The following is a 22,917-nucleotide window of genomic DNA, read 5'->3' as shown; positions in this document are numbered from 1 at the left end:
CGACGTGTCGAGTGCTGCTATTCTTGTTGCCCTGCATGCTGTTGCCCAACAATCAAAACGCTCGAATAATCCTTGGCAATTCCCCGCTCTTCTCCCATCGTCGTTCCCAAACCAGCGCTCTCTTACCCCTTCCAAACCCTTATGCCCGGAAGCCGAACTCGCCAACCAACCGAATCAACATCTCCGCATGCTGTGAACATTCATACGAACCCGAACCGCGCACCGCCGCTCAACATCACCCTCCCCAATTCAGTCTCTCCGAACGAGGATCGTAAGCTTCCCAACATCGTCCACACACTCACAGCAACGCCACCAAAGGACTAAATCAACCTCCTTACGCCCTCCTCGGTCCCGACACGCGTTCCCCGAAACACACGTCAGATCGGGGGAGGGAGCACATCGTCCATTCCAACCGCTATCCATTCCCCCCTCCCTGCACATTCCCGATCTACAATGAAAAGGCAAAGCGCTGCAGCTCACGACGTCCATTAACCCCCCTACACCCCTTGAAGCACCTCATGCTCACAATCCCCACAAGGCGCACAGGATCCCAGTCTCGCCCGCTCCGTCCACCCGACGGCCCAAAACGCCCCATATGCTCAGGGGTATCCGAGCCACCACCCAGCTGCGCCTACTTTCCTCCCCTCTCAATACTAGGTCGTTCGACCCGGATAAACTCGCCAATCCCGATGCACGCTGCCCACCGACCAGCGCGTGCTCGCTTCATTTCGCCACGGTAGCGCGTGCCGCCCCCGGCGTGGCTCGATCTGCGCACGCATGGACGACTTCTGGGCAAATCCCGCCTGCATCTGCAGCCGTATGATCCCATTTTTGTCCACATGTGCCGGGATTGAGCGCCTGCTCTGTCTCCTCGCAGTGCGACACGTACAGTAAGTAGTGAGTAAACCCGACCGAGCCCATCCGTCGGGAAAAGTACACGAGCCCTCCCGGGCCCACAGCGTTCGCTCTCGGCTGCACGTGTGCCCTACCTGCCAAGAAGAGCGTAAAAATAGATCTCTAGGGCGGGCGGAGGCTATCAACCACCTCTTGTGTTTACGTTTATGGCTCTCTTCTAGCGCCCAGGATATCTCGCCCAACCCTGAGCACGTCATTGTCAGACACTTTGGTTGGATTTAGAAAGTCTGACTGTCTCGCATCATACCGGCAGATCGGCACAGGAGCGAGCACCGTGTGGCGAGCAGCTGAGGGTCTAGCCACTCGCAACACTTGAACACGTAAAATTGTAAGTTCCTCAGTACTAGGCTAGAACAAGACACTTGCTGGGCATGGCCGGACTAGTACCACACGGCTGGAACCGAATGGCCCACCGGGGGATGGGGTGGGACCATGCGACCGGGATGTCTTGAGCCTCAGGAACGGCCGACGGATGTGGGCCGGACTGGTCGAGCGGCCGAAGATCGCAGACTGTCGGCCCCATGAGGGAGTACGAATCGTGTTTCAGGAGAGTAGTATGGTCAGGGAATGTCATAAAGCTTGCTGGACATGAGGTTCGCACTCCCGGCCCACGCCCGTCCAAAGGGTGCATGGATCTTGAGCACCCTCCTTTTCGTAGTCGAGTTCGGCGAGAGCGTCCTGAGGCAGCACGATAACGCTGCGCGTGGAGGTTGGGATGCGATCTGGCCGAATCTCGAATCTCGACAGGTTTCCTCTTGAGACAAGGGCTTTGACGGGGATTAACAGTTTTTCAGAGTCGATCCACGTCTTACGCCTGATAATGAACTCCATGAAAGGGACGACTCTGCATGGCGTGTCCAGGCGAGTCCGGAGGCGCACACGTTTGTGTTATTTTTGGACAACACGGGCGTCAACTGAAAATGGAGCGATATCATCGCGCAGTTTGCTGAATCCCCTATTTCTTTCGTCAGGTTCTTACATATGCGAAAGGGTTTCGTCATGCTCTTGTTGGTGCTGGAGTGCGCTGAGGGAAGAGATACTCAAACACGTGTGAGATTACAAGGATCTGTGGACTGTTGTTGAACTTGACAATGCCAACCCTAACGAGTCAACTGGTGCATGCGTCAGTGGCAAACCCGGATAATAAGGACGAACTGTTGAGATGTCCACAACGGCGGTGGAGCAATAGGTCTGACGTGGGTTGCTCATGGGTTGCCTCAGGCCGTCTGTTGTGGATCCTCTTGACAGATATGCTCGTTCTGTCTGATACAAGCGGGGATCTTGCACCAGAATTCCATGGTCTTCTTCGCTTCTAGGCGTTGCCGGCAACAGAGTTTCAAGATCAATTACGTAGGTATCGGAGTCACGGTTGTCGGCGCCATACCCCTAATCAGGGTGTCTCGGCAGAACGGTCCACGTATGTAACAGGAGATCTTGGAAAGGGTAAGCTGGGTACAAACATCCTTCGAGGATGGAGCGTACCTGATAGTGACGACTCGCGCTCCACAACTCATTTACTGGTTGGCTTGACAGGTGACCATGCGTCGACCAGATTGCTGCGCTTCTGCGCTTCACTCTCAAGAACCCAGGATGTGTCTGTATTCATAGTAAGAAGACACGAATAGATTGTCAAAGAAAAGCGAGGGGTAACTTACTTGTCAGAAGGGCCGGCTGTTGTCATTTGGCCAGCAAAATCGCGTTCTCTGATTGGTCAGCATGCCTCCGGTGTTTTTTCAAGCTCCGTGCTGCATGTCTTCTTCCGAACTCAGCCTGCCGCTTTCTTTGTCTCCCATTGGAGAGCAACGGAACAAGGCGGGTGCAGTAATGCGAGGGATCCAACAACCCGAGGAAAGATCTGCTTTGCTTTCTCAAGCTATTGACCTTTGCACACGCCTCCGCGATGTACTGGAACGTCTCGGTCCTTCTCGCTTCACTCAATCTGACTATCCTGAGGTATCGAAGGTTCACGAGCTTGAGTCAACGCTACATGATCGACTTCGGCAAGTCGATGAGAAGAGGAACGATGCTCTCGCGCCCGTATCGCGCTTACCAGACGATATTTTGCGATTCATCATTCAGCACGGACACGACGACCAATTACTCGAGCACCGCCTATTCGTTCTTGGGACTGGTTTTGCCAGGCTTGTCTCTGGTATCTCTCGTCGCTGGCGTGCTATCACGCTCGACATGGCGAATGTTTGGACTTACGTGCGGTTCTCCAATCCCAAATATCTAGCAGACGAAGACTTCAAACCGTTCCATCCATGGTATGGAAGCGCAAAAGCCCTCAGCCCAATATACGCATCCAACCTCGAACGATCCAAGTACTCGCTCCTCAATGTGGATATGAGCATTCCGCCACTTGACGGGGCCCGTACAATGGTTAAAGAGTACCTGCATGTGTGCTCGAACCGCGTCGCAGAGCTCTTTCTCTCCGCCAACACCTCAAGTATGGAAGGGCTTCAAGCCGTTGTCTCGTGCGTCACTGAAACCAGGAACACACTCCGTCGTCTCCGTCTTTGCTTGGTTCAATCAATGACAGACATGGGTGGACGCGAGACGATGGAAGCATTACTTCGCTGCGACCTTCCGCGTCTTATAGACGTTGAACTCCACTCCGTTCCCCTTCCACTAGCCCACTGCCCCGAGTATCTCGCCCTTCTCCGCTGTCGCCGTATTCATTTGACGCTCAATCGAGGAAGCCAGTATACGCCGGCACACCTGCTCGCACTGCTCCAGTGTACGCCCAAGCTCCAATATCTTCACCTCATGCTATATCCCCTGCCGGTCTTGGACGCCCCGGATTCTGAAGCTCCTCTACCGCGCGTGCTGTTGCCAGAACTGCGCAGCATCAAATACATCTCAATATCCACCTCTCGTAAAACATTCGGACGACTTGTGGCTCCAAAGCTGGAAAAGCTTTCAATAGATGTTCTCTCTCGCTTTCATATCCCAGAGCAACAAGAGGCCTATGTCGCCGACCTCTTGGAGTTCCTCTCAGCCTCATCCGGCTTAGACGGCACACCTCCGCCGGTGAAGACACTCACGATCAAAGGTGGAATATTGAGCAGTCTCGAACGAATACTCTTGCATACCCCCAGTCTGGAGGTCCTTCAGACTATCTTTGATCGCCAATGGAGCGTCGTCGAAGAGGAGGAGTACGTTGGGTTTCTGAACAAATTAGGAGCGCAATCTCTTCTGGCAACGGGACACGCTGAGATAACATCTGTGGAGGATGTTACCCACCCACCCCTCTGCCCAAACTTGCAAATATTGGAGAGTCTCGCATGGGCGACACCGAACCATATCCAATCGCTGACGAGCCTTGCAGCTCATCGTCGGTCATGTGGGACGCCACTCACTCAAATACGCATGGCCGATTGGCCTGCACAGTGGATGCCCCACGTGTCAGCCGGCATGACAGGGATGCCGGCCACACCTTTGGAGCAATACACACTCGAGAGAGTACTAGCAAAGGAGGTCGAAGTGCTGGAGTGTGGAAAGTTCAGGTGGGAATGGAAGGAGGAGGGTCGGTGGCGCAAGAACCAAAAGGTCGGAGAGGGCGATTGGGGACTACGAGCAATGGACGCTGAGGGCTGGCATATACAATAATATTGTCAAGGGAGTATCAAAATGCATTGTTCGGGCTACCAATGCACGGACTTGGATTGGCGCAGGGCCTAAATACAGACATGGGGTCGGGGGATCAATGCTACAAATGGGACACCGACCAGGCACCACCTTATTGTTCCCTTCTTAGCTTCTGAAGCCAACTGCAGGCGCGTAAAGTCGAAATGTCGCGCGCGCAAATTTACGGGGCTGTCGGAAAGCATGAGATACAACTAGACATCATGTAGCGCGCCAACCCAGCTGGGAAGCACTTTGCGCCTCATGAGCGTCCTAGTTTCAATCTCGACACTGCTCTGATGAGAGGTCAGGGGAGAACCTGCAGCTCCTGAACAAGGTTCACCCTACCGGTTTTGCTGCCACGTCGCCGCGGCAAAATGGCGGCGGAGGATTCGAACGAACTCTGCCTCCGAAAACACGGAACACCTCCAACGTCTGACGACCACTTCGTTTCCTTTGTTTTGCCTTGAACCTCAACGGAATATAGCAGATGCAGGTATGATTGGATTTCAGAAACCCGAAGAACGATCTGTTCTACTTTCTCAAGCTATTGACCTATGTACGCGCCTCTACGATGTTCTGGAATGTCTCGGACCTTCGCGCTTCACTCAATCTGACCATCGACCTGCGGTATCGAAGGTATACGAGCTTGAATCAATGCTACATGATCAACTCCGGCAGGTCGATGAGAAAAGGAACGAAGCTCTCGCGCCCGTATCGCGGTTGCCAGATGATATTCTACGACTCATCATTCAGCACGGGCACGATGACGAGCCACTGGAGGTCTATCCTATCGGGACCAGTCTCGTACGACGTGTTTCCCACATGTCCCGTCGCTGGCGCGCGATCGTGCTCGATATGGCCAGCGTATGGACGTACGTTCGGTTTTCGAACCCGACACACTCAGCAGACGAGGACTTCAAGCCGATCCATCCTTGCTACCGAAGACCGAGGGCACTGAATGACACATATACCTGCAACCTCGAGCGCTCCAAAGAATCGTTGCTCAAAGTGGAGCTATTGCTTTCACCGTATTACCTATTGTCGACGATTATGAAAGAATACTTGCAAATCTGCCTAATCCGCGTCGCGGTGCTCAATCTCTCTGTGCATACTTCAAGCCCAGAAGGCCTGAACGCGGTCATTCCGTGCATCACTCACACCAGAAAAACCTTGCGTTGCGTCCGGCTTCGTCTTCATGACCCCCTCTCGCACAGGGACACGGGCATACCCGACACGATTGGAGCGCTCCTTGCGTGCGATCTTCCTCGGCTGGTAGAGGTTGAATTACACTCCTTTCCCCTCCCAATGGTCCACTGTCCCGAGTACATCGCCTTCCTCCGATGTCGCAGTCTTCTGCTAGAGATGAACTCAGAGACTCAGTACAGGCCTGCAGGTCTGCTTGCACTCCTCAGTTGTGCTCCATAGCTCGAAGAACTGCATTTGACCCTGTTCTCTTCGCCCAGCCTCGACGTTGCCGACGCTGAAGTACAATTGCCACACGTTCTGCTAGCAGAACTCCGCATTATCAGTTGCACTTCAACACGTCGCGCTCGTGACACGTTCGGACGTCTTGTCGCGCCAAAGCTCGAAAGTCTTTCACTGGATGTCCGCGCTGGTATTGACTCTTATGAGTGGCAAGAAGCCTACATCACCGAACTGCTAGAGTTCCTTGCCAGCTCGTCCGGCTCTTATGGTGACTCTCCGCCGGTGAAGCAACTCACAATACAAGGTGCAATACTCAACGGTCTCGAAAGAATACTCCTTGTTCTCTCCAGAATAGAAGTTTTCCGATCCACGTTCAATTACGACTGGATCATTGGCGAGGAGCAGAAACTTGAATACGCTCGTGTGTTGAACAAGTTGGTACCAACCGAATATTCGGCGAGCGAATCTGAAGACGTTCCCCCACGCCCACCTCTTTGCCCAAAGTTGAAAGTGCTCGAGTCCCTGTCATTGGCGACACCTCGCCACATCCAATGGCTGACAACCCTCGCAGCACGCCGTTGTTCCTGGGGGAATCCTCTCACTCGAATACGCATACACGGCTGGCCTCCCGTCCCAAACCCTACATTGGGGATGCCAGCTATACCATCAGAGCAATACAGACTTGAGAAAGAGCTAGCGAAGGAGGTCGAAGTGCTTGAATGTGGAGAGTTCAGGTGGGAATGGAATGAGGGCGGTCGATGGCGTAGGGAACCAAGAGTCAAACAGAAGGCCTGGGGAAAAGATCCAGGGTGGTTTTTATTATGGTAATGTTGTCAAGGGGAGCATCACCTTGGGCTGTTCGAGCTACCGATCGACGGAGTGGTGCAGGGTTTAGGCAAAAATATGGAGTCGGCCGGCCAGTGCTGTAAACGGGACATAGACTATGTCTCAGCGTAGTATTCCGATCTTCCCTTCTTGAAGCATTTTGCATGATGTGGGCTCTGTCGATCCGAAGGCACTCAGTATGAAATAAGACGGTGAGAAGTGTTCTGATGCATCGAGGTCTGTCAGACAAGATTTTCAATCTGCTACTCTCGGCGAGCTCGTCGTCCTGCAGCTGGCAACGGCCATGCTACGTGAAATCGAGCGTGTATATATATAAGGCACAATCAACAAGACAGGTCTAGAGGATAAAACGTAAAGCGGCAGTCGCGTACATACCAATACATACTTCGCGGCTCTCAAGTCACCTAGTTTCAACTTGAACCTTCATTTAGATGAGCCGGACCTGCTACGCTGCATGCACCTGTTGAACGAACTACACAGTCAGCCCAAGCCCATGAGGCGAATAAGAAAAATGGCCCCGGAGCGGAATTTGAACATTGCCTCCGAAAGCATGGATCAAGTCTAACGTTTACTGTAACGACCACTTGGTTTCCTTTGTGTTGCCTTGAACATTAACGGAGCTCAGCAGCTACCCGTCATGCTTGGACTCCAGCAACCCGAAGAACGATCTGCTTTGCTATCTCAGGCTATTGACCTTTGTATAAGCCTCTGTGATGTCCTGGAACGCATCGGACCTTCTCGATTCACTCAATCCGACCATCCTGCGGTGTCTGAGGTTCACGAGCTTGAAACAACGCTGCATGATAAGCTTCGGCAGATCGACGAGAAAAGGAACGATGCCCTCGCACCCGTATCCCGGTTGCCAGACGATTCCTACTACTCATCATTCAGTATGGCGACGACCGTGATGATCGATCGGTCTATCCCCCCGGCTACTTTACCTTTGCTCCCCGCGAGCCAAGATTTGCACTACTAGTCTCCCACGTCTCCCGCCGTTGGCGGGACATTGTACTAGACATGTCGAGCGTGTGGACGAGCGTGCGATTTTCAAAGCTCAAATACGTAGCGAACGAGGACTTTAAGCCGAACCATCCCTGGTACGGAAGCGCAAACGCAATCAGCCGAATGTCTGCATGCAACCTCCCTCGAGCGATCCAAGCAGTCGCTCCTCCGCGTGGATTTGCACCTGCCATTCATCGAAACACGGGCGATGGTTAACGAGTACATCCATGTTTGTGGGCACCGTGTCGGGGAGCTCTCTCTCTGTGTGCCAGGCCCGTTCGGGAAAGAACTCGAATCGATTACACGCTGCGTCACTCAAAGCGGCAAGACATTGCGCCGTCTTGAGATCCGCCTCCTCCGACCGTTGGAGGAGGCAATCGATGAAGAGCGTGTGATTGAGGGATTACTTTCCTGTAACCTTCCACATCTCGTAGATGTCGAGCTGCACTCCTTTTCTCTCCCGTTGACCCAACGCCCGGAGCATATCGCTTTCCGCCGCTGTCGCCGGCTTCATCTGAAACTCGACCGGGAGAGCCAGTTTGTACCCTCACGCTTGCTCGCACTGCTAATGTGTGCTGCCCAGCTCCAAGAACTCGGTCTCATTATGGACTACGCAGAACAATACCCGGACGTCACGGAGCCTGCAGCTCACCTGCCTCGCTTGGTCCTGCCAGAACTGCACAGTCTTATATGCATGTCAACACGCATCGGTCGTATCATGTTCCAACTGATTGTCGCACCAAGCTCGAAAGTCTCTCGATGAATCACCCCTTCATCGTTGAGTACCAGCTACGTCAGGACGAATGCAACGCATGCGTTGCCGCTCTCATCGAATTTCTCTCTGCTTCCTCCATCCCGCAGGGCACGCCTCCTTCGGTGAAGAAACTCACACTTGGTGGTGCAGTACTGGGTATTCTGGACAGAATACTCTTTGTTCTACCCGACGTAGAGGTTTTTCGCGGCACGTGTGCTTCTCACCCGTACTCCATCTCAAAAGTTGAATACTACATTGCTATGATGTGCGCTAGCAAGTTGATGTCAACTGAACGTCCGGCGAGCGAATCTGAGAACGATGCGCCACACTTACCGCTTTGGCCGAAGTTGAAAGTACTGGAATCTCTGATGTGGGCGACATCGAATCACATCAGATTCCTCACGACTTTCGCAGCACTCCATCGATCAGCTCGAACACCCCTTACTCGGATACGGATGGAAGAATGGCCTACAGTTAATCCGTACATGGAGAATCATATGGTGGGGATGCCGGCTACCCCATCAGAGCAGGATGCATTAGAGAGAGCCCTTGCTAAAGAGGTCCCAGTGCTCGAGTGTGGACAGTTTAAGTGGGACTGGACGGGACCTGGTCAGTGGTGCAGAATACCGTGACGTGGAAAGAGGCGGACGACGTGATTCGAGCACATGAAGCAGTTGGAGCTAGAGGTTCGTTGAGAAAATAATACGGTTCCCTAGAAGCGTGATTCAGAGCACTAGAAGCCATGTATTTAGCTTGTGACATTGACTCTGTGGTCACATCAGTGTATATGTACTCCATCCTCAAAGAACTATCGAAAGGACCTAGACTGAGAGCCTTACAAAACATGTTATCACAGAGGAAATAAGCATCGATTCGAAGATAATGGTTCGTCAGGTTGTAGGCCGTCTGGACGTAGTGCAGCGCCTGTGGATCTTTCGAAAACGATACTCCGCTGGTAATGAATGACTCGAATCCGAGTGTCATAATCCCTAGTATTAGAGAACGAAAAAATCCTTGAGCAAACAAGATGGGTATCACAAGCCTTAGCCCCAGCATCAGCATCGTGCGCGTCACTGTAGAAAGGCAGAGCTACAGCCGTACGTGTATACATAGTCGATACAGTCTCCAAGTCCGTTGTCCAGCATTATTCCCTCCCATGTCCGAAGAGTGCATGCTCTCGTTTGCCCACTCATACCACACGCGTGAGGAGAATCTCCACGCGCAAGGAGCGACTCTCCGAAGGAGGCTTGCGAAGCGAACGAGTCCATGAACCGAAGGTGCTATGGCTCCGGGTCTTGCTCTTCCTCCCCCCCTTCCTCACCCTCAGGCAACTCCCTCCCCTTTCTGCTTCGCTCACCATTGTACATGTACTCTTTTTCCTCCTTCTCCCAGGTGTCCATCAGTTGTAGCCCGACCTTGGCCCATAACTGGTTTTCGTCAGTCCGGTTCAACGAACGGCATATATGCGCATAAAATAGCTCGAAAAAGGTATAGAAACACTCACCCAATTACTTTTCATCGCATGCAGTGCGACCGTGCCCGAATTGACGGGTATGCTGATCCCATCCCAATCGCCCAGTCTCCGCTCCAAGTCTACGACATACATCTTCTCGGTCGCTGGGAGGGAGAGGAACCAAGAGCCCGTACGCGCGTCTTCTGTTGAGCGATAGTCGTCGAACGAGAGACTGGCTGTTGTCAGCCAGCGGATCTGTTCGACAGTTGGTCAACCGAGCTTACACGCGTGGGACGCGTTACGGAAACGAAGCGTGAACGCACCAGAGGCCAACTGAGCCCATATGCCATCCCGCGCATATAGAACGGATAACAGTCGGTAATACACGCTCCCCACGAAGTCCCAAAATATATGTTCTGCGAGCAGTCGAGGGAGGAGATAACGCTGAGCAGATTGGGGAGCACAAGGAATGTCTGCGTAGAAAATCAGAATCACGTGATATATACCAAGGAAGAAGAGACGCACATCATCGTCCGTCTTCATGGCAAATCTCGGTCTTTCGCTCTCTGGCCTTTCCCCCACCCAGCGCAAGAACTGGTACGTCTTTCCCTCATCCATATTCTCCGGAAATTCGAGTTGCAGTATATCCCCATATCGCTGAATCTCGAGCTGCAATCGATCTTCGGACTCCTTGTCATTCGTTCGGCCTACGACAAAACGGAATAGAACTTGGGATGCGATTGCGGGACCCAATCCTTGTCTACCGAGCACGCGGATGAGGTCGCGCTTCTCCCAACCTTTGGCAGTGGAGAACACTGCAATCAGAAGGAGCGGTCCGAAATCAGGAGTGTTCTCGCACTTGAACGTCGAGGGAGGGGGTGCATCTACCAGGGCAGGAATAGGCTCGAGGAACCACGTAGCTCCATGGTCGAGCCACCAACGGAGGTCGATCTCCCTCGGACCCTCTTTCTCGATTGGAGGAAACTTGTGCAGCTTCGGGTCATTCGGGTTCGGTTCTGCAACTACGTCGGTCGGAGGGGGAGGGAGGGTATCGACGAGTGGAGGAGGGAGGGGGGCGTCTGGTGCAGGAGGGATACGTGGTGGGGGTTGGGGAGATTGAGAGCGTGCGGATTCTTGTTCTTGCTCTATTGGACGAGGTGAAGAACGATCTGGAGGTCCAGGCCGCTGAGGCGTGTATTCTCTCCCCCCTGCGTTCGATCTGCTCGAATCTTGTGCATATCTTTCTAGGTCGACGTCTTTCGGCTGCATGAGGAGCCAAAGAGCAGCGAACGTCGCGGCGAAAAGTACCAGGAGGAGGACACACCTCATGGGGCTTCGTTTCCTGAGAAATCGCAGTGCTGGAGAAGGCGAGGATCCAGAAGAGGGGAGCTGGGAGGACATGTGCGGGTGATAGGATGATGGGGAAGTGTGGGAAGGCGACGATGAGGATGAAGGGTGAACAGGGCGGAGGGATACGCGTTGTAGTTGAATTGCCTGCCCCCTGCCGCGCTTTTTGGTGAGGGACATTAACGTCCCCTTGGAGAGCGGTCGGTGAATTCGCTGCCAATGGTTGCTGATTGAAAGTGGATATATCCTTCACTAGACTGATGGTAATTTCCCAGATAATGAAGAGTAGAGTTATGCTGCCAGTGAAGTGGAAAGAGACCAGCAAAGAGCGAGAGTAAAAAAAGGAGTGGAACACACACTTGGCGGGGCAGTCAGCATGAAGCGCAGACCCTGTCAAACCCTTTCTATATCCCTCAAAAAATGGCACGTGAGCAGCTACAGAGGTTCTGCCGTTCCATTTCTCATCTGACGACACTCGAATTCTTCATCCCTTCTCGCGCTTGGTATTTGCATGCTGGCAAGTTATGAGTTGTTTTAAAAGACTTCCACTCGGCATCCATGCTGGCTATTCAGTAGTTGTGCTGGACGCCCTCTTTTCTTCTAGCGACACGGCATCCCCGGATCACACCAGCATTGATATCAGTGGCAGTGTACCCAGCAACCGGAGTTGGCACACGCCAACACAAATATATCACATAAACTAGGGGAGCCTGTCTCACTTTGCTCACCATTTTATGTTGTAATTCAATTAATTTCTATAGGGGAGCCTGTCTCACTTCATTCACTGTTTTATGTTGTAATTCAATTAATTTCTATGTACATCAAGTATTCCAAGAACTTCAGGGTATACAACATTTGGAGTTACATTCCTCCTTGGTCTATTTGCTGACTGTGGGGGTAAAAGAACCTGCACCTGCAGTTGTAGAACGTGAAAGTGCAACATATAATTGATCATGTGCAGAAGCAGGCATGCAAAGATCCAGCCCAACATGTTTGACAGACTGGCCTTGTGACTTATTAATTGTCATTGCAAAGGCCAGTCACACTGGGAATTGTCATCTCTTGAAGATGAAGGGGAGTGCTGCTTCCTCAGATGCAGTGAGAGTTACACAGGGGATAAGTGCTATCTCTCCATGGTGTTCACCTCCAAGCAAGCAAACTTCAAGGACTCAGTGTGAAGCACAGATAACCTGCATGTGGGTTCCATTGCAGAGACCTTGTGCTGGAGCCAGATTACACATAAGCATAAGGGGGCATCCCAGCTTAATGTGCAGCTTGCTCAGAGGGAGTCCAGGTAGTTTGAGTGAGTTGAGGTATTCCACAGGCAGCTCAAGGCTACCTTTGACCCCAGGTTCTTCCTCCAGTGAGTCAGCTGAGCAAAACACAGTTTTTTTCACCTGGTTGCTGTGTGAGCACCTGTGTATTCATTCCATCCACATCTGTATTTCATGCAGCCAGAATGGTTTGTTCCAAGAAATAGTTGTCTCCAGCAGGGCCTGCGATTTGTGGATTCTTGATATCTCAGTAGATCACTGAGAGCAGGTCTTCTGGCTTCTCACCGCAAGGCATGCCTGGATGAAGCTGGATAGTCCCATCACCATGTGTTGCCTTGCCACTTCCCACCTCCAATAGCCAACTTGCAAAAGCTGCACTCTCAGGGTTGTTAGCATCCAGCTGCATATTGTGAGTGAGATGCAAGATTTCATTATGAGGCCAGAGAGGTGAGCACTGCAAGCAGGCATTGATGAAGTCCACCCTTTCTCCATGTGGAACCATAGGTAATGTTTGCTGCCAGTCACCCCCAAAGACCATTGTCATTCCACCAAAGGGAAGATCAGGCTGATCTCTGATATCACAGAGAGTGTGATCTACTGCTTCAACACAATAGCAATGCTGTGCTGTTGCTTCATCCCAGATAGTGATGGAGGCTCTTCGCAGCATAGCTGCTAGCCAGCTATTCTTGTGTATGTTGCAGGAGGATGTGTCAAGGCAAGCAATGGGGATCTTGAACATGGAGTGTGCTGTGTGATCCCCTGGAAAAAGCAGTGCTGCAATTCCAGAAGAAGCCACACATAGCACAATCTTGCCAGCTGAATGGAGCCTTGCACAGACTGCCAAAGGTCTTTCCAGCCCCCCCTGGGCCCTGGAGCCAGAAAAGAGATCCAGTTTCTGCATGTGTGATGATGGTATCAAAGGCATGTTGTTGCTCTTCATTCATCTTGCTGGTCATCTCTTCTGCATCTTCTGCCAGTTGGACTCGATCATAGTCCAGCTGTTCAGCAATCAGATGGTTATCATCAAGGGCTAGCACCCTCTCCCAATCTGTGCAAAAGGCTGGAAATTCACCATGGAACTTGGGATCCTCCAAGCTGGAGCCTTGTGTGCAGAGGAGCTTATCAATTAGATAGAGGCCATAGTCCAATGCATCCTCCTGTGTCATCTCTGGGTGAGAGCAATGGAGTTGGCGAAGGAGGGCATCACAGAGGTGTTCCTTGAAGTGCATCCAGAGTTCACCAGGGGCAGCAGGGTGACAGTGCTGTAACATTGTGACAAAAAGAAGTTGAAGCTGTTTGCCAGTGAATAACCCCACCTCCGGTAGGGTGTGTCAGGCTGATATTCCCACAGCTATTTTTGGGCCTTAGAGATTGTTGCAAAGCACTATGGGCCCTCACTATGCAGACAATGCAACCCAGCAACAAGTCTCAACTCCCCCGGATATTCGGCATGGTGACTACTATGATTTCCCAAGCAATGGGACCACTTGGATATTTGGCATGACAACTGCAGGTTTCCCCTGCAACGGGATCAACTCACACAGATATTCAGCATGCCAATGCCTGCCTAGGAGAGGGATCCAGAGACCAGATTAGTATAGAGTGCAGTTTTCAGTAGCTAATATAAGTAGTTTCCAGAAACTCCTGTATCTAGCTTATTCTGCCCCTCTTCTGATAGACTTATACAGATCTGATTATTTGTATACTGGCAGATTTGACTTGACTTAGCAGATTTGACTTGACTGGAGAGACACTGAGCTCCAATTATTGCATGCTGACTATTGATAGCTCAGCTACAGGCTGACTCCCACATTTTCTACTGACTTTCCCCCATCTCTCCCCTCTTTCCCCAGTGAGTTCTGGCACACCACCCATTGGACCAATATTTTGGACACCTCTTGGGTTGGATCACCAGTCTGCATGTTGGAGGCCTCTTCAAGGCAATCGATCCATTCTTGGTCATCTTGAAGGAGACCCAGTGCCCTACATGCAGCCTTGAAGGTAGGATGGAGAATACCATCTATGGTTCAAAGATTTTCAAAGCTTGTAGGCCCAGGCATATGTGCTAGGAGGGTGTGCAGATAGAATCACTCCCCTGCAGTTGGGTGCACAAAGTACATCCATCCAATGGCATACTGAGCCTTATGCACATCCCAGTGCTTGCTTGTTCCTTTCCACACAAAGTGGGTTGGGAACTCTTGATAGGTGAGTGTGCACTGTGCTTCTGGTAGAGATGCATTCATTGTGAAGAACTCTGTGAGCTTTGTCTTGGCTGCTGCACCACTTTCAAGCACTTGTTGCATCTCATCATTCTCATTGAAGAAGACTGTATGTTCTCCAGGGCAATGCACAGGAAGCCAATAGATGGATGGCTTTTCTTTGTGCATTCAAAAGCAAAAGAGGTGCCAAACTGCTTCCACAGGTCCAATATAGCAAGCATCAAGATAGCTTTTCACCTCATTGCCAACCTCCAAGGTAATGTGATCTTGACCCTTGTAGATATACTTATGAATATATTTGACTGCACCCACATTAAAGCAGAATTCAGTATTGCAATGTGCTCTGATCTGCTTTAGCAGGTTTTTACTCTGGGTCAGCTATTAGGCCACACTCAATGAGCTATTACACACTTTGGATATGGGACCACCCATCGATTATCCAGAGGAACCCCATTCTTCTCAATATAGCAGCCATTATCATGACAGCAAAGTCACACATAAGAGTCACCATCCATTACTGTCTCAGAACAGAAATTCTTGGGAAAGCCCTTGCTGCACTTGCCCTCTACCATGCATTTTGCATCCTTGAAGGCAGCCCCACATGGCCCATGCATCAAATGAGAGATCACCAAGTTGAAGAGATCAGGATCCTCCTCTTGTGAGGGGATCTCTGCTGAAACATGGAGAGCCACCTCTTGTGGAGTGTGTAGCTTGGAGGCTTGATTGAGGAAGATGAGAAGATGCATGTGAGGCAAGCCACACTTTTGGTATTCAATGGTGTAGACTCTTGCCACTGCCTTGCCAAACAGGTCCTCCTTGTAAATAAGGTGTAAAACTTCATCTTGCTTTAGGTTGAAGACTCATGCAACAATATCTGGTCAATCTTCTGCTTTCTGTCCTGGAAGGAGTGAGGTAATGATCTCAGGCCACTTGGGGTTTGCAGTCAAGGTGAGGAAGATATCAGGCTGTCCTGCCCAGCACACAATGGCCATGGAGTCTTGATAGAGCTGGTACATGTACTGTGCACTGGATACAAAGGTGGCAGGAAGGATGATACATGTGCCAATCTGAGCAAGATCATGTTGCCCTGGCTCTGCATTATCAGCTCTTGCTGCTGCATCTGCCAAGCCATTGTAGAGCTCTGCACGGATAGTCTTCTGATTGTGCTCAATCCATCATAGGCAATCTTGCTCCACTGATGCCCAAGCATCAACCACAAATTGCTGAAAGAGTTGGCCACATTGGAAGAGATGCTGTGCCCAAGGAAGAGAGTGGACATGCAAGCGATATTGATAGTACTCCATCTCAGTCACTGTCTTTGCTGAGGTGTGCACTGCTGCTTCATCCCCATCCTCTCCAACATCATCACCCTCTGCCTCTCCTTGTTGCTGTGGAGGGGCTTCTCCAACCTTAGGAATATTCCAGTGCCATCCATGTTCAGCATGTGGAAAGAGCAGGACATAATGGAGTGGCATATAAGCTGGGTTGCCAGTGTTCATTGTTGTGAGGAAGCTGTCTGTTCTATTGTGTAGCACAATATCCCTTGGCTCATTGGTGAGTGAGTTTGGCCAGACCACTGCCACTTCCTCAACTGTGGGAAGATTGTAATGGTGCTGGTCTGTATTGGGATCAAAGTGAAGCTGAACTTCCACCACCTCATTGGGTTGGCCTGCTTCTTGAATTTGCTGCTCTTGTGCCTGCAGTACTTGATATGCGTGCATAAATTGCTGGGTATAAAAGTGTGTTTCCTTGAGCATTTTGGTAAGTTCCCACAGAATCTGTGGTTTGAGTGCTGGATTATGGTGCTTAAGCTCAGCCTGAGCTGCCACTGGATCAAGGAAGTAGAGCTGGTTATAGGAAGGGTGTGTATCTTCTCCAGGATGTGCAGGACCATAGCAATGGTGGAGTGCTCCTTGGATTGAATAGGAATACACACCTCCCCTTGCAGTGTGCTCATCCCTCTTAGCACCCAAAGAGACCAAAGAGAGTGCATGATTGTATTGTTGGATATGCTGCTGAAAGTGCTTTGCATTTGGGTCTCCTCCATTTACCAATTGGGCCAACACAGGAGGAACCACTTGGAAGGGTGGGAGCTTGATCTGGCTAGTAGCACAGCACTTGGTAAAAACTGGCTCACAGATGGAGGAATTTGTATGGCATTCTTTGATAAAGTGTAGAGCATGGCAGGTGGAGCATTGATAAGTCATTTCACCCAGGTTGATCACTTTATTGCTGTTTTGTTGGGCTTTCATAGCATATTGCTGGATCATATTTTGATCCCAGGGGCATGGTGCTTGAATTGCTTGTAAGGCTTCCTGAGCTTCTTGTTCTAGCTCCTCCACCCTAGCCCTCTCTTCAACCTCAGGGAAATTGTGTCCCAGTCTGGCTTGGTAAAAGATATCACCATGCTGAAGTTGTAATTGTGCAAGTCCTGTGAGTGCATCTTGTGCTGCCTGCTGAAAGTATAGAGGCTGCAGGTTCAGCATTAATTTGTTGATTTGTGCTTCTTGATTGTCTTCATCTTGCAAGATGCTCTTCATGAGTGAGTGCACCTTGAGGGGGACCATCACCTAAGACTGCCCTTGCACGTGCTGCAAGATCATCAAGCTGTGCATTATGGAGGATCCATTGTTGAGTAGATTGCAATTGATGTAGGGGAGGTGGCACAGCTTGAGGAGGATTATTGCCTAAGACTGCTTGAGCATGTGCTGTAAGAGCATCAAGGTTTGCATCACAGATGCTCCTTTTTTGAGCGGATGGCAACTGATATACCTGAACAGGCAGATGATGAAAAACAGGTTAGGGAATTGGCAGTTGCTGGGCATAGGGCATGCAACAATGGCATTCAGTAGGGGATGTCAACTGTTGTTCACATCGAATGTGCTCTTCATTCCATTGATTAGAGCAAGGTGTAGATGGATCAGGCCTAAATCATATAAGTGATGCATGTAAAATAACAATGAAATGCTTACATAATATTATGTGACAGGCCTCAGCCACTTGAACAGCAAAAATCTTGAGGTAGATTAAGGTTGTGTACTGGCATGAGTATTGGTTAGTTATAAAGTTAATTTGTGAAGAAAAAGAAAGATAGAATTGCCACCATTGAAATCTCCTCAAAAAACGCTTTCTGATGGTGTGCTATCCTTGGTAGCACAGCTGTAGGATCACTACCATTGAAATCTCCTTGAAAAATGCTTTCCAATGGTGTGCTATCCTTGGTAAACCATAACCTGAACCCTAATCCCTAGAGTAGTGTCACAGCCACCGCAAATTGTGTCACAGCCACCGCGAATTGCGTCACAGCCACCACTAATAACAGATGCATCTGTTTCTAGTGATGGCTGTGACAGGCAGTACATACAAGTTTTGGGGCAGGGTCCTCTGGACTCTGGACTCTGGACAGGGTATGTGGCAGTGTTTTTTGCTTACTGTACATATCTTACTCAGCTGACATAATATTATTCCATTGGACTCCTACATTATGTACATCATCACCAGTTATCTACTATACCTGATCAATGGCACCAGTCATTCTCATTGTCATCCAACCACCTGAGCTTGCTGCCAATCCACTGCCCCTTGCTGACTCCTCCCTCCCTCAACTCCCCTCCCCTCCTCTCCTCATACCAACTCCCCCACCCACCATGTGACTCCTCAACCTCATTCGCCAGCTTTTGGCAGCACATGAGTCCTTGCCACAACTCACTGTCCAGCAAGCCCTCCTCTTCATCACCCTCTGCCAGCACCTCCAAATGTGCATTACCTGGCAAGAAATCCCTGGCATCAAACACCTCAACACTCCACTGGCTGTGATACTGAACACAGTTGCAGCTTTCCTCTCTGATTTGCTTGGGCTCCCACCAGGGCACATTCCTGTCCTCTGGCAAGCTCTTCAGTGGACTGCTTGAACACCTGACAGGGATCCTATGCGTCCTACTGGCCCTCTGGTAGATCCCCTCCCTTTCTTTGCACACTTTGCACAGAAATACAACCTTGGTGAGCTCCTCCTTTCATTCCCCTTATCTCCCATTCATCTATATACTACTAGGCATCAAACATTTCTACCCTCCAACCCAAATATGCCTCAGGGATGCCTGTCCCCACCATGTTTGCACTGGCATGCATGCCATGTTGACCCTTTGCAACCAGCACTTTGCCATGTTGTATATGCTGGCCCAGGGCACAATCCCCATTGTCCTCATATCCTTGCACTGCAGGATATGCAGGATGACCTACTACCTCAACTTCTACTGTGAGAAGCAAGCTGCAGAGGAGGTTTGGGTCTACTATGGTGGCATGCCATCCATCCTTCAAGCCAAAAAGCACATGGCTTTTGAAGACTGTCTCTGCCATCTCTTTTGCATGCTGATCCAACCCAAGAGGTGTCCGAAATATTGGTCCGATGGGTGGTGTGCAAGAACTCACTGGGGAAAGAGGGGAGAGATGGGGGAAAGTCAGTAGAAAATGCGGGAGTCAGCCTGTAGCTGAGCTATTGATAGTCAGCATGCAATAATTGGAGCTCAGTGTCCATCCAGTCAAGTCATGATAAGTCAAGTCAAATCTGCTAAGTCAAGTCAAATCTGCTAAGTCAAGTCAAATCTGCCAGTATACAAATAATCAGATCTGTATAAGTCTATCAGAAGAGGGGCAGAATAAGCTAGATACAGGAGTTTCTGGAAACTACTTATACTAGCTACTGAAAACCACACTCCATACTAATCTGGTCTCTGGATCCCTCTCCTAGGCAGGCATTGGCATGCTGAATATCCGTGTGGGTTGATCCCATTGCAGGGGAAACCTGCAGTTGTCATGCCAAATATCCAAGTGGTCCCGTTGCTTGGGAAATCATAGTAGTCACCATGCTGAATATCCGGGGGAGTTGAGACTTGTTGCTGGGTTGCATTGTCTGCATAGTGAGGGCCCATAGTGCTTTGCAACAATCTCTAAGGCCTGAAAATAGCTGTGGGAATACCAGCCTGACACACCCCACTGGAGGTGGGGCTGTTCATCCCCCCCAAACCTTGAATACTGACTCCCCGAGTCAGTGGGGCTCCAGTTGACATAATTGCACAGCCAGGAATGCAGTGTGGTACCGCCAAATATCGAGTTAGGCAAGAGCAGCATTATCAGGGACCAATCACGAGACTCTCTGCTGTAAGACATTGGGCTGCATATGGGGGCACTGGTAAAATGGCGGCATCAGCATATTTGATAAAGGGTGTTGCTGCACATTTGGCACATGGGGTGGCTGGCCAGCATGTGAAGACCCTAAGTGGTGGCTTGCAGTGCTGCCTAAGTCTGCAAGAGGGACCCTGACCATGTGTGTTGCATTGAGTCACATGGTGCCTGAGACCCTGATTGGCCACATTCTTGCTTTGCAAAGCCCAGTGTGGTGTTTATTGGCACTGCCTTTGCTGAAACTGTGTTCTGGATATTGGCACTTAGCAGGGCCCATGCATATTTTTGTTTTCTGTTGAGGGGCTCTTGTGCCTATAAATGGGACTGAATTTTGCCTTTCCTGTCCCTGCAGATCTCAACTGAACCCCTGCCTCCACTTCCTCACATCCCAATGCTCCAAAATGGCAAAGTCCAGCACTTGCAAGTCTGCTGCCAAGCCAGCACTGCCAAAAGATGAGCACACTGGCATGCTGAAGATGACTGCTGCTATCATTGCCCACATGCGTGAAGATGCAGAGGATCCTGGATTCTTGCTGTTGGTGAAGTATCCGGACATCATGCCATTTGGCAATGCAGTCACATTGCTCCTCAATAGTCCTCAGTCTGCCCTTGTCTGCAATTTGCCTGAGAAGTGGGTCCAACTTTTTGCCCTTGACCAGCAAGAGGAGCTGGCTGCCTTGTCCACACCGGCCAAAGAGGAGGAGGAAGAGGATGAGGAGGAGAAGAAGTTTAAGGCAATGTTGTCTGGTTTTTCGGTACATGTTTCCTTTTTTGCAAGCTGGTGCCTGTTACTAACCCGAATTATGCAGACATCCCTGGGGAGCCTGGCCAGCCTGCTGGCAAAGGCTGAAAAGGGTAAGGCAAAGGCAAAGGAGACGATGCTGGCAAAGGCAGTCATGCGGCACCTCAACAATGGCATGGATAAGACGTCACCTGCAACCAGGGCCTGCAGGAGGCCAATGAAGGAGGACTCCTGCAATGCAGTAAGTCACCTGCTTTCCTCTTTGTGCTTACAGATGCTGACCAAATTATTGCAGGGGTGGATGCCAGAAGAGACACTGGTAAAGGTGTTGTTGGCAACAATGGATGCCACAGTGTTGGAGTTGTTTGTGGCTGAAAATTGCATGAGTTGTCCCTGCTTTTTGTGCACTGCTTAACTTTTCTGACACATTTTTGGCAGTGTATGTTGTGTTGCAAGCATGCCATTGTCAAGGACGGTAAGGTGCACCACAAGTGCGATATTGTGGAGGTGGCCAATAAGGTAATTTGCTTGATGTGCAAGGCAGCAAAAAAGCCTTGCAGCGTGTGTACAGGTACACTGCTTATTCTGCTGCTTTTATTGACCTTTACAGACTCCCTTTCAGCATGTCTCGCCAAGGCCATGGCTTTGCCTCCAGTGTCTGTGGAGGATCTTTTCCTCTTGGAGACTCCTGAGCCCAAGCCCATTGAAAAACCCACTGAAAAGCCTGCCAAGAAGAAAAAGCAGAAGCCGGTGCACAGCTACATGCTGGTGAAGCCCAAAAAGCATGAGCAGGAGGACAACAAGGACTTGGTTGGCCTGTCACTCAAGTGGTCCCGCCTTCTGGAGGCCGGTAAGTCCTTTCCATCTGTAGTTCATATTTGGGTGATGCTAACTGAACTTGTAGAGGTCAAGCTGCTGGTCATGCCGCTCCGTATGGCAGAGCACAAGATGCTCAAGCTCCGGAAGAGCCTGCAGATAGCTCAAAAAGCAGTGGACACTGTGCAGAAAGTGGTGAACACTGCGATGGGCTGGGCAGATCAAGTTCAGACTCTCCTGGGGAAAGCTCTGACTGAGTAAAGCAGGGTCTTTCTTTTTTTTTGTTGCCTTTTCTTTTCTGTCTTTTCCTTGTGTCATAATTTGTCCAGTAGTCATAATCGTAGCATAGTTCTGTCTTCATGTTCTTGTAGATTCAAATTTTGCCTTAAGCAAAATTCAAGGTAATCCATCTTGTCCACTTGATGCTACTGCAGTGTGCCTCAAGACATGTGACTTCAAACCCTGTTTTTTTTTTTTTTTCTGTAATTCAGATGTCATGTATATCATAGGAATTCGCAGGTATTCGAGTAGGGATCATGTTGTTACCATACTACTGAGTCCGCCTGTGGACTTAGTAGATATATCTCAGGGAAACAAAAGAAAATGAGGGATGAAGTCAGGAGGTACATGCATGCTGTTTGACAGTCTTGTGGGTATAAGGTCTGCACTATTTATTTGGGGTCAGGCTCTGTGGTAGTTGACAACATGTCTCTCATGGTCTTCAGGATTTTGGCAGATGTCTGCTGCAATATGTTGGGTAAGGTGGGGGTGTGTTCAGATTGTTGGTGGTACAGGTAAATGCAGAACTGTTGTGATGCAGGCTTTGAGGATGGCCCCATCCAAATCAGTGATCACATAACTGCTGCAGGTGGCACAGGTAACAACAACCATAGGTCCAAGAAATTGGGGCTTGGATTTTTGGTCGAGCTCCTTCTCTATCCAAGTATTGCAAATGAGGGCCAGGGTGCCAGGTTTGAAGTCATAATCAGTGAGGATGTGCTTGTTGTCCTTAAATCAGTCTGCAGCTCTCAGGCAGGCTTGGTGAACCTTCTCCTGGAGCTCAGATAAATTGGACTTGTGATGCTTGAGCTGTCGAATTCTGTAGGCTAGCTTGTCACTGTCAGTTATAGGGAATTTGGGTGGGGGCACGAGGAACATGGCTTGCTTGAAGTCCATGGGGAAGACCAGGTGAACACCATGTGCAATGAAATACAGGGAGAGACCGGTGCTGTGCTGGACCAAAATTCGCTCAGCCCAGAATGTGGTAGGTGCTTTGTCAGGCCATTGCTTGATATTGTCTCTGCATGCTTTCA

At 50.3% G+C, this 22,917-nt stretch overlaps 6 protein-coding genes across 6 annotated transcripts; 4 read left to right on the top strand and 2 right to left on the bottom strand.

Annotated features, from left to right (window-relative positions):
• Nucleotides 1-1,258: 1,258 nt before the first annotated feature.
• On the bottom strand, nucleotides 1,259-1,746 carry DACRYDRAFT_106136 (uncharacterized protein; the record flags this gene model as incomplete). The annotated part of the gene is made up of 2 exons (XM_040768202.1): nucleotides 1,259-1,425; nucleotides 1,560-1,746. 2 exons carry the CDS (start codon nucleotides 1,744-1,746, stop codon nucleotides 1,259-1,261), a joined length of 354 nt encoding a protein of 117 aa, XP_040629852.1.
• Nucleotides 1,747-1,980: 234 nt separating this feature from the next.
• Nucleotides 1,981-2,350, top strand: DACRYDRAFT_21339 (uncharacterized protein). The gene has a single exon (XM_040772346.1). The coding sequence runs from the start codon at nucleotides 2,007-2,009 to the stop codon at nucleotides 2,229-2,231; it is 225 nt and encodes a 74-aa protein (XP_040629851.1). The 5' UTR covers nucleotides 1,981-2,006; the 3' UTR covers nucleotides 2,232-2,350.
• Nucleotides 2,351-2,664: 314 nt separating this feature from the next.
• DACRYDRAFT_115257 (uncharacterized protein) lies at nucleotides 2,665-4,532 on the top strand (the record flags this gene model as incomplete). The annotated part of the gene is made up of 1 exon (XM_040769967.1): nucleotides 2,665-4,532. One exon carries the CDS (start codon nucleotides 2,665-2,667, stop codon nucleotides 4,525-4,527), a length of 1,863 nt encoding a protein of 620 aa, XP_040629850.1. The 3' UTR covers nucleotides 4,528-4,532.
• Nucleotides 4,533-5,199: 667 nt separating this feature from the next.
• DACRYDRAFT_106134 (uncharacterized protein) lies at nucleotides 5,200-6,798 on the top strand (the record flags this gene model as incomplete). Its single annotated transcript, XM_040768201.1, has 2 exons — nucleotides 5,200-5,817; nucleotides 5,971-6,798. 2 exons carry the CDS (start codon nucleotides 5,200-5,202, stop codon nucleotides 6,796-6,798), a joined length of 1,446 nt encoding a protein of 481 aa, XP_040629849.1.
• A 3,054-nt stretch (nucleotides 6,799-9,852) lies between these two features.
• Nucleotides 9,853-11,354, bottom strand: DACRYDRAFT_14925 (uncharacterized protein; the record flags this gene model as incomplete). The annotated part of the gene is made up of 4 exons (XM_040771061.1): nucleotides 9,853-9,999; nucleotides 10,077-10,280; nucleotides 10,349-10,498; nucleotides 10,551-11,354. The coding sequence occupies 4 exons, from the start codon at nucleotides 11,352-11,354 to the stop codon at nucleotides 9,853-9,855; spliced, it is 1,305 nt and encodes a 434-aa protein (XP_040629848.1).
• Nucleotides 11,355-20,522: 9,168 nt separating this feature from the next.
• DACRYDRAFT_106131 (uncharacterized protein) lies at nucleotides 20,523-21,865 on the top strand (the record flags this gene model as incomplete). The annotated part of the gene is made up of 7 exons (XM_040768200.1): nucleotides 20,523-20,801; nucleotides 20,856-21,029; nucleotides 21,084-21,107; nucleotides 21,227-21,279; nucleotides 21,333-21,349; nucleotides 21,399-21,638; nucleotides 21,693-21,865. The coding sequence occupies 7 exons, from the start codon at nucleotides 20,523-20,525 to the stop codon at nucleotides 21,863-21,865; spliced, it is 960 nt and encodes a 319-aa protein (XP_040629847.1).
• Between the last annotated feature and the right edge of the window lie 1,052 nt (nucleotides 21,866-22,917).

Source organism: Dacryopinax primogenitus (assembly GCF_000292625.1).
Source record: "Dacryopinax primogenitus strain DJM-731 SS1 chromosome Unknown DACRYscaffold_6, whole genome shotgun sequence".
Lineage (NCBI taxonomy): Eukaryota > Fungi > Basidiomycota > Dacrymycetes > Dacrymycetales > Dacrymycetaceae > Dacryopinax > Dacryopinax primogenitus.
The sequence above is the reverse complement of the archived record's forward strand: the minus strand, read 5'-3'. Positions and strand labels throughout refer to the sequence as shown.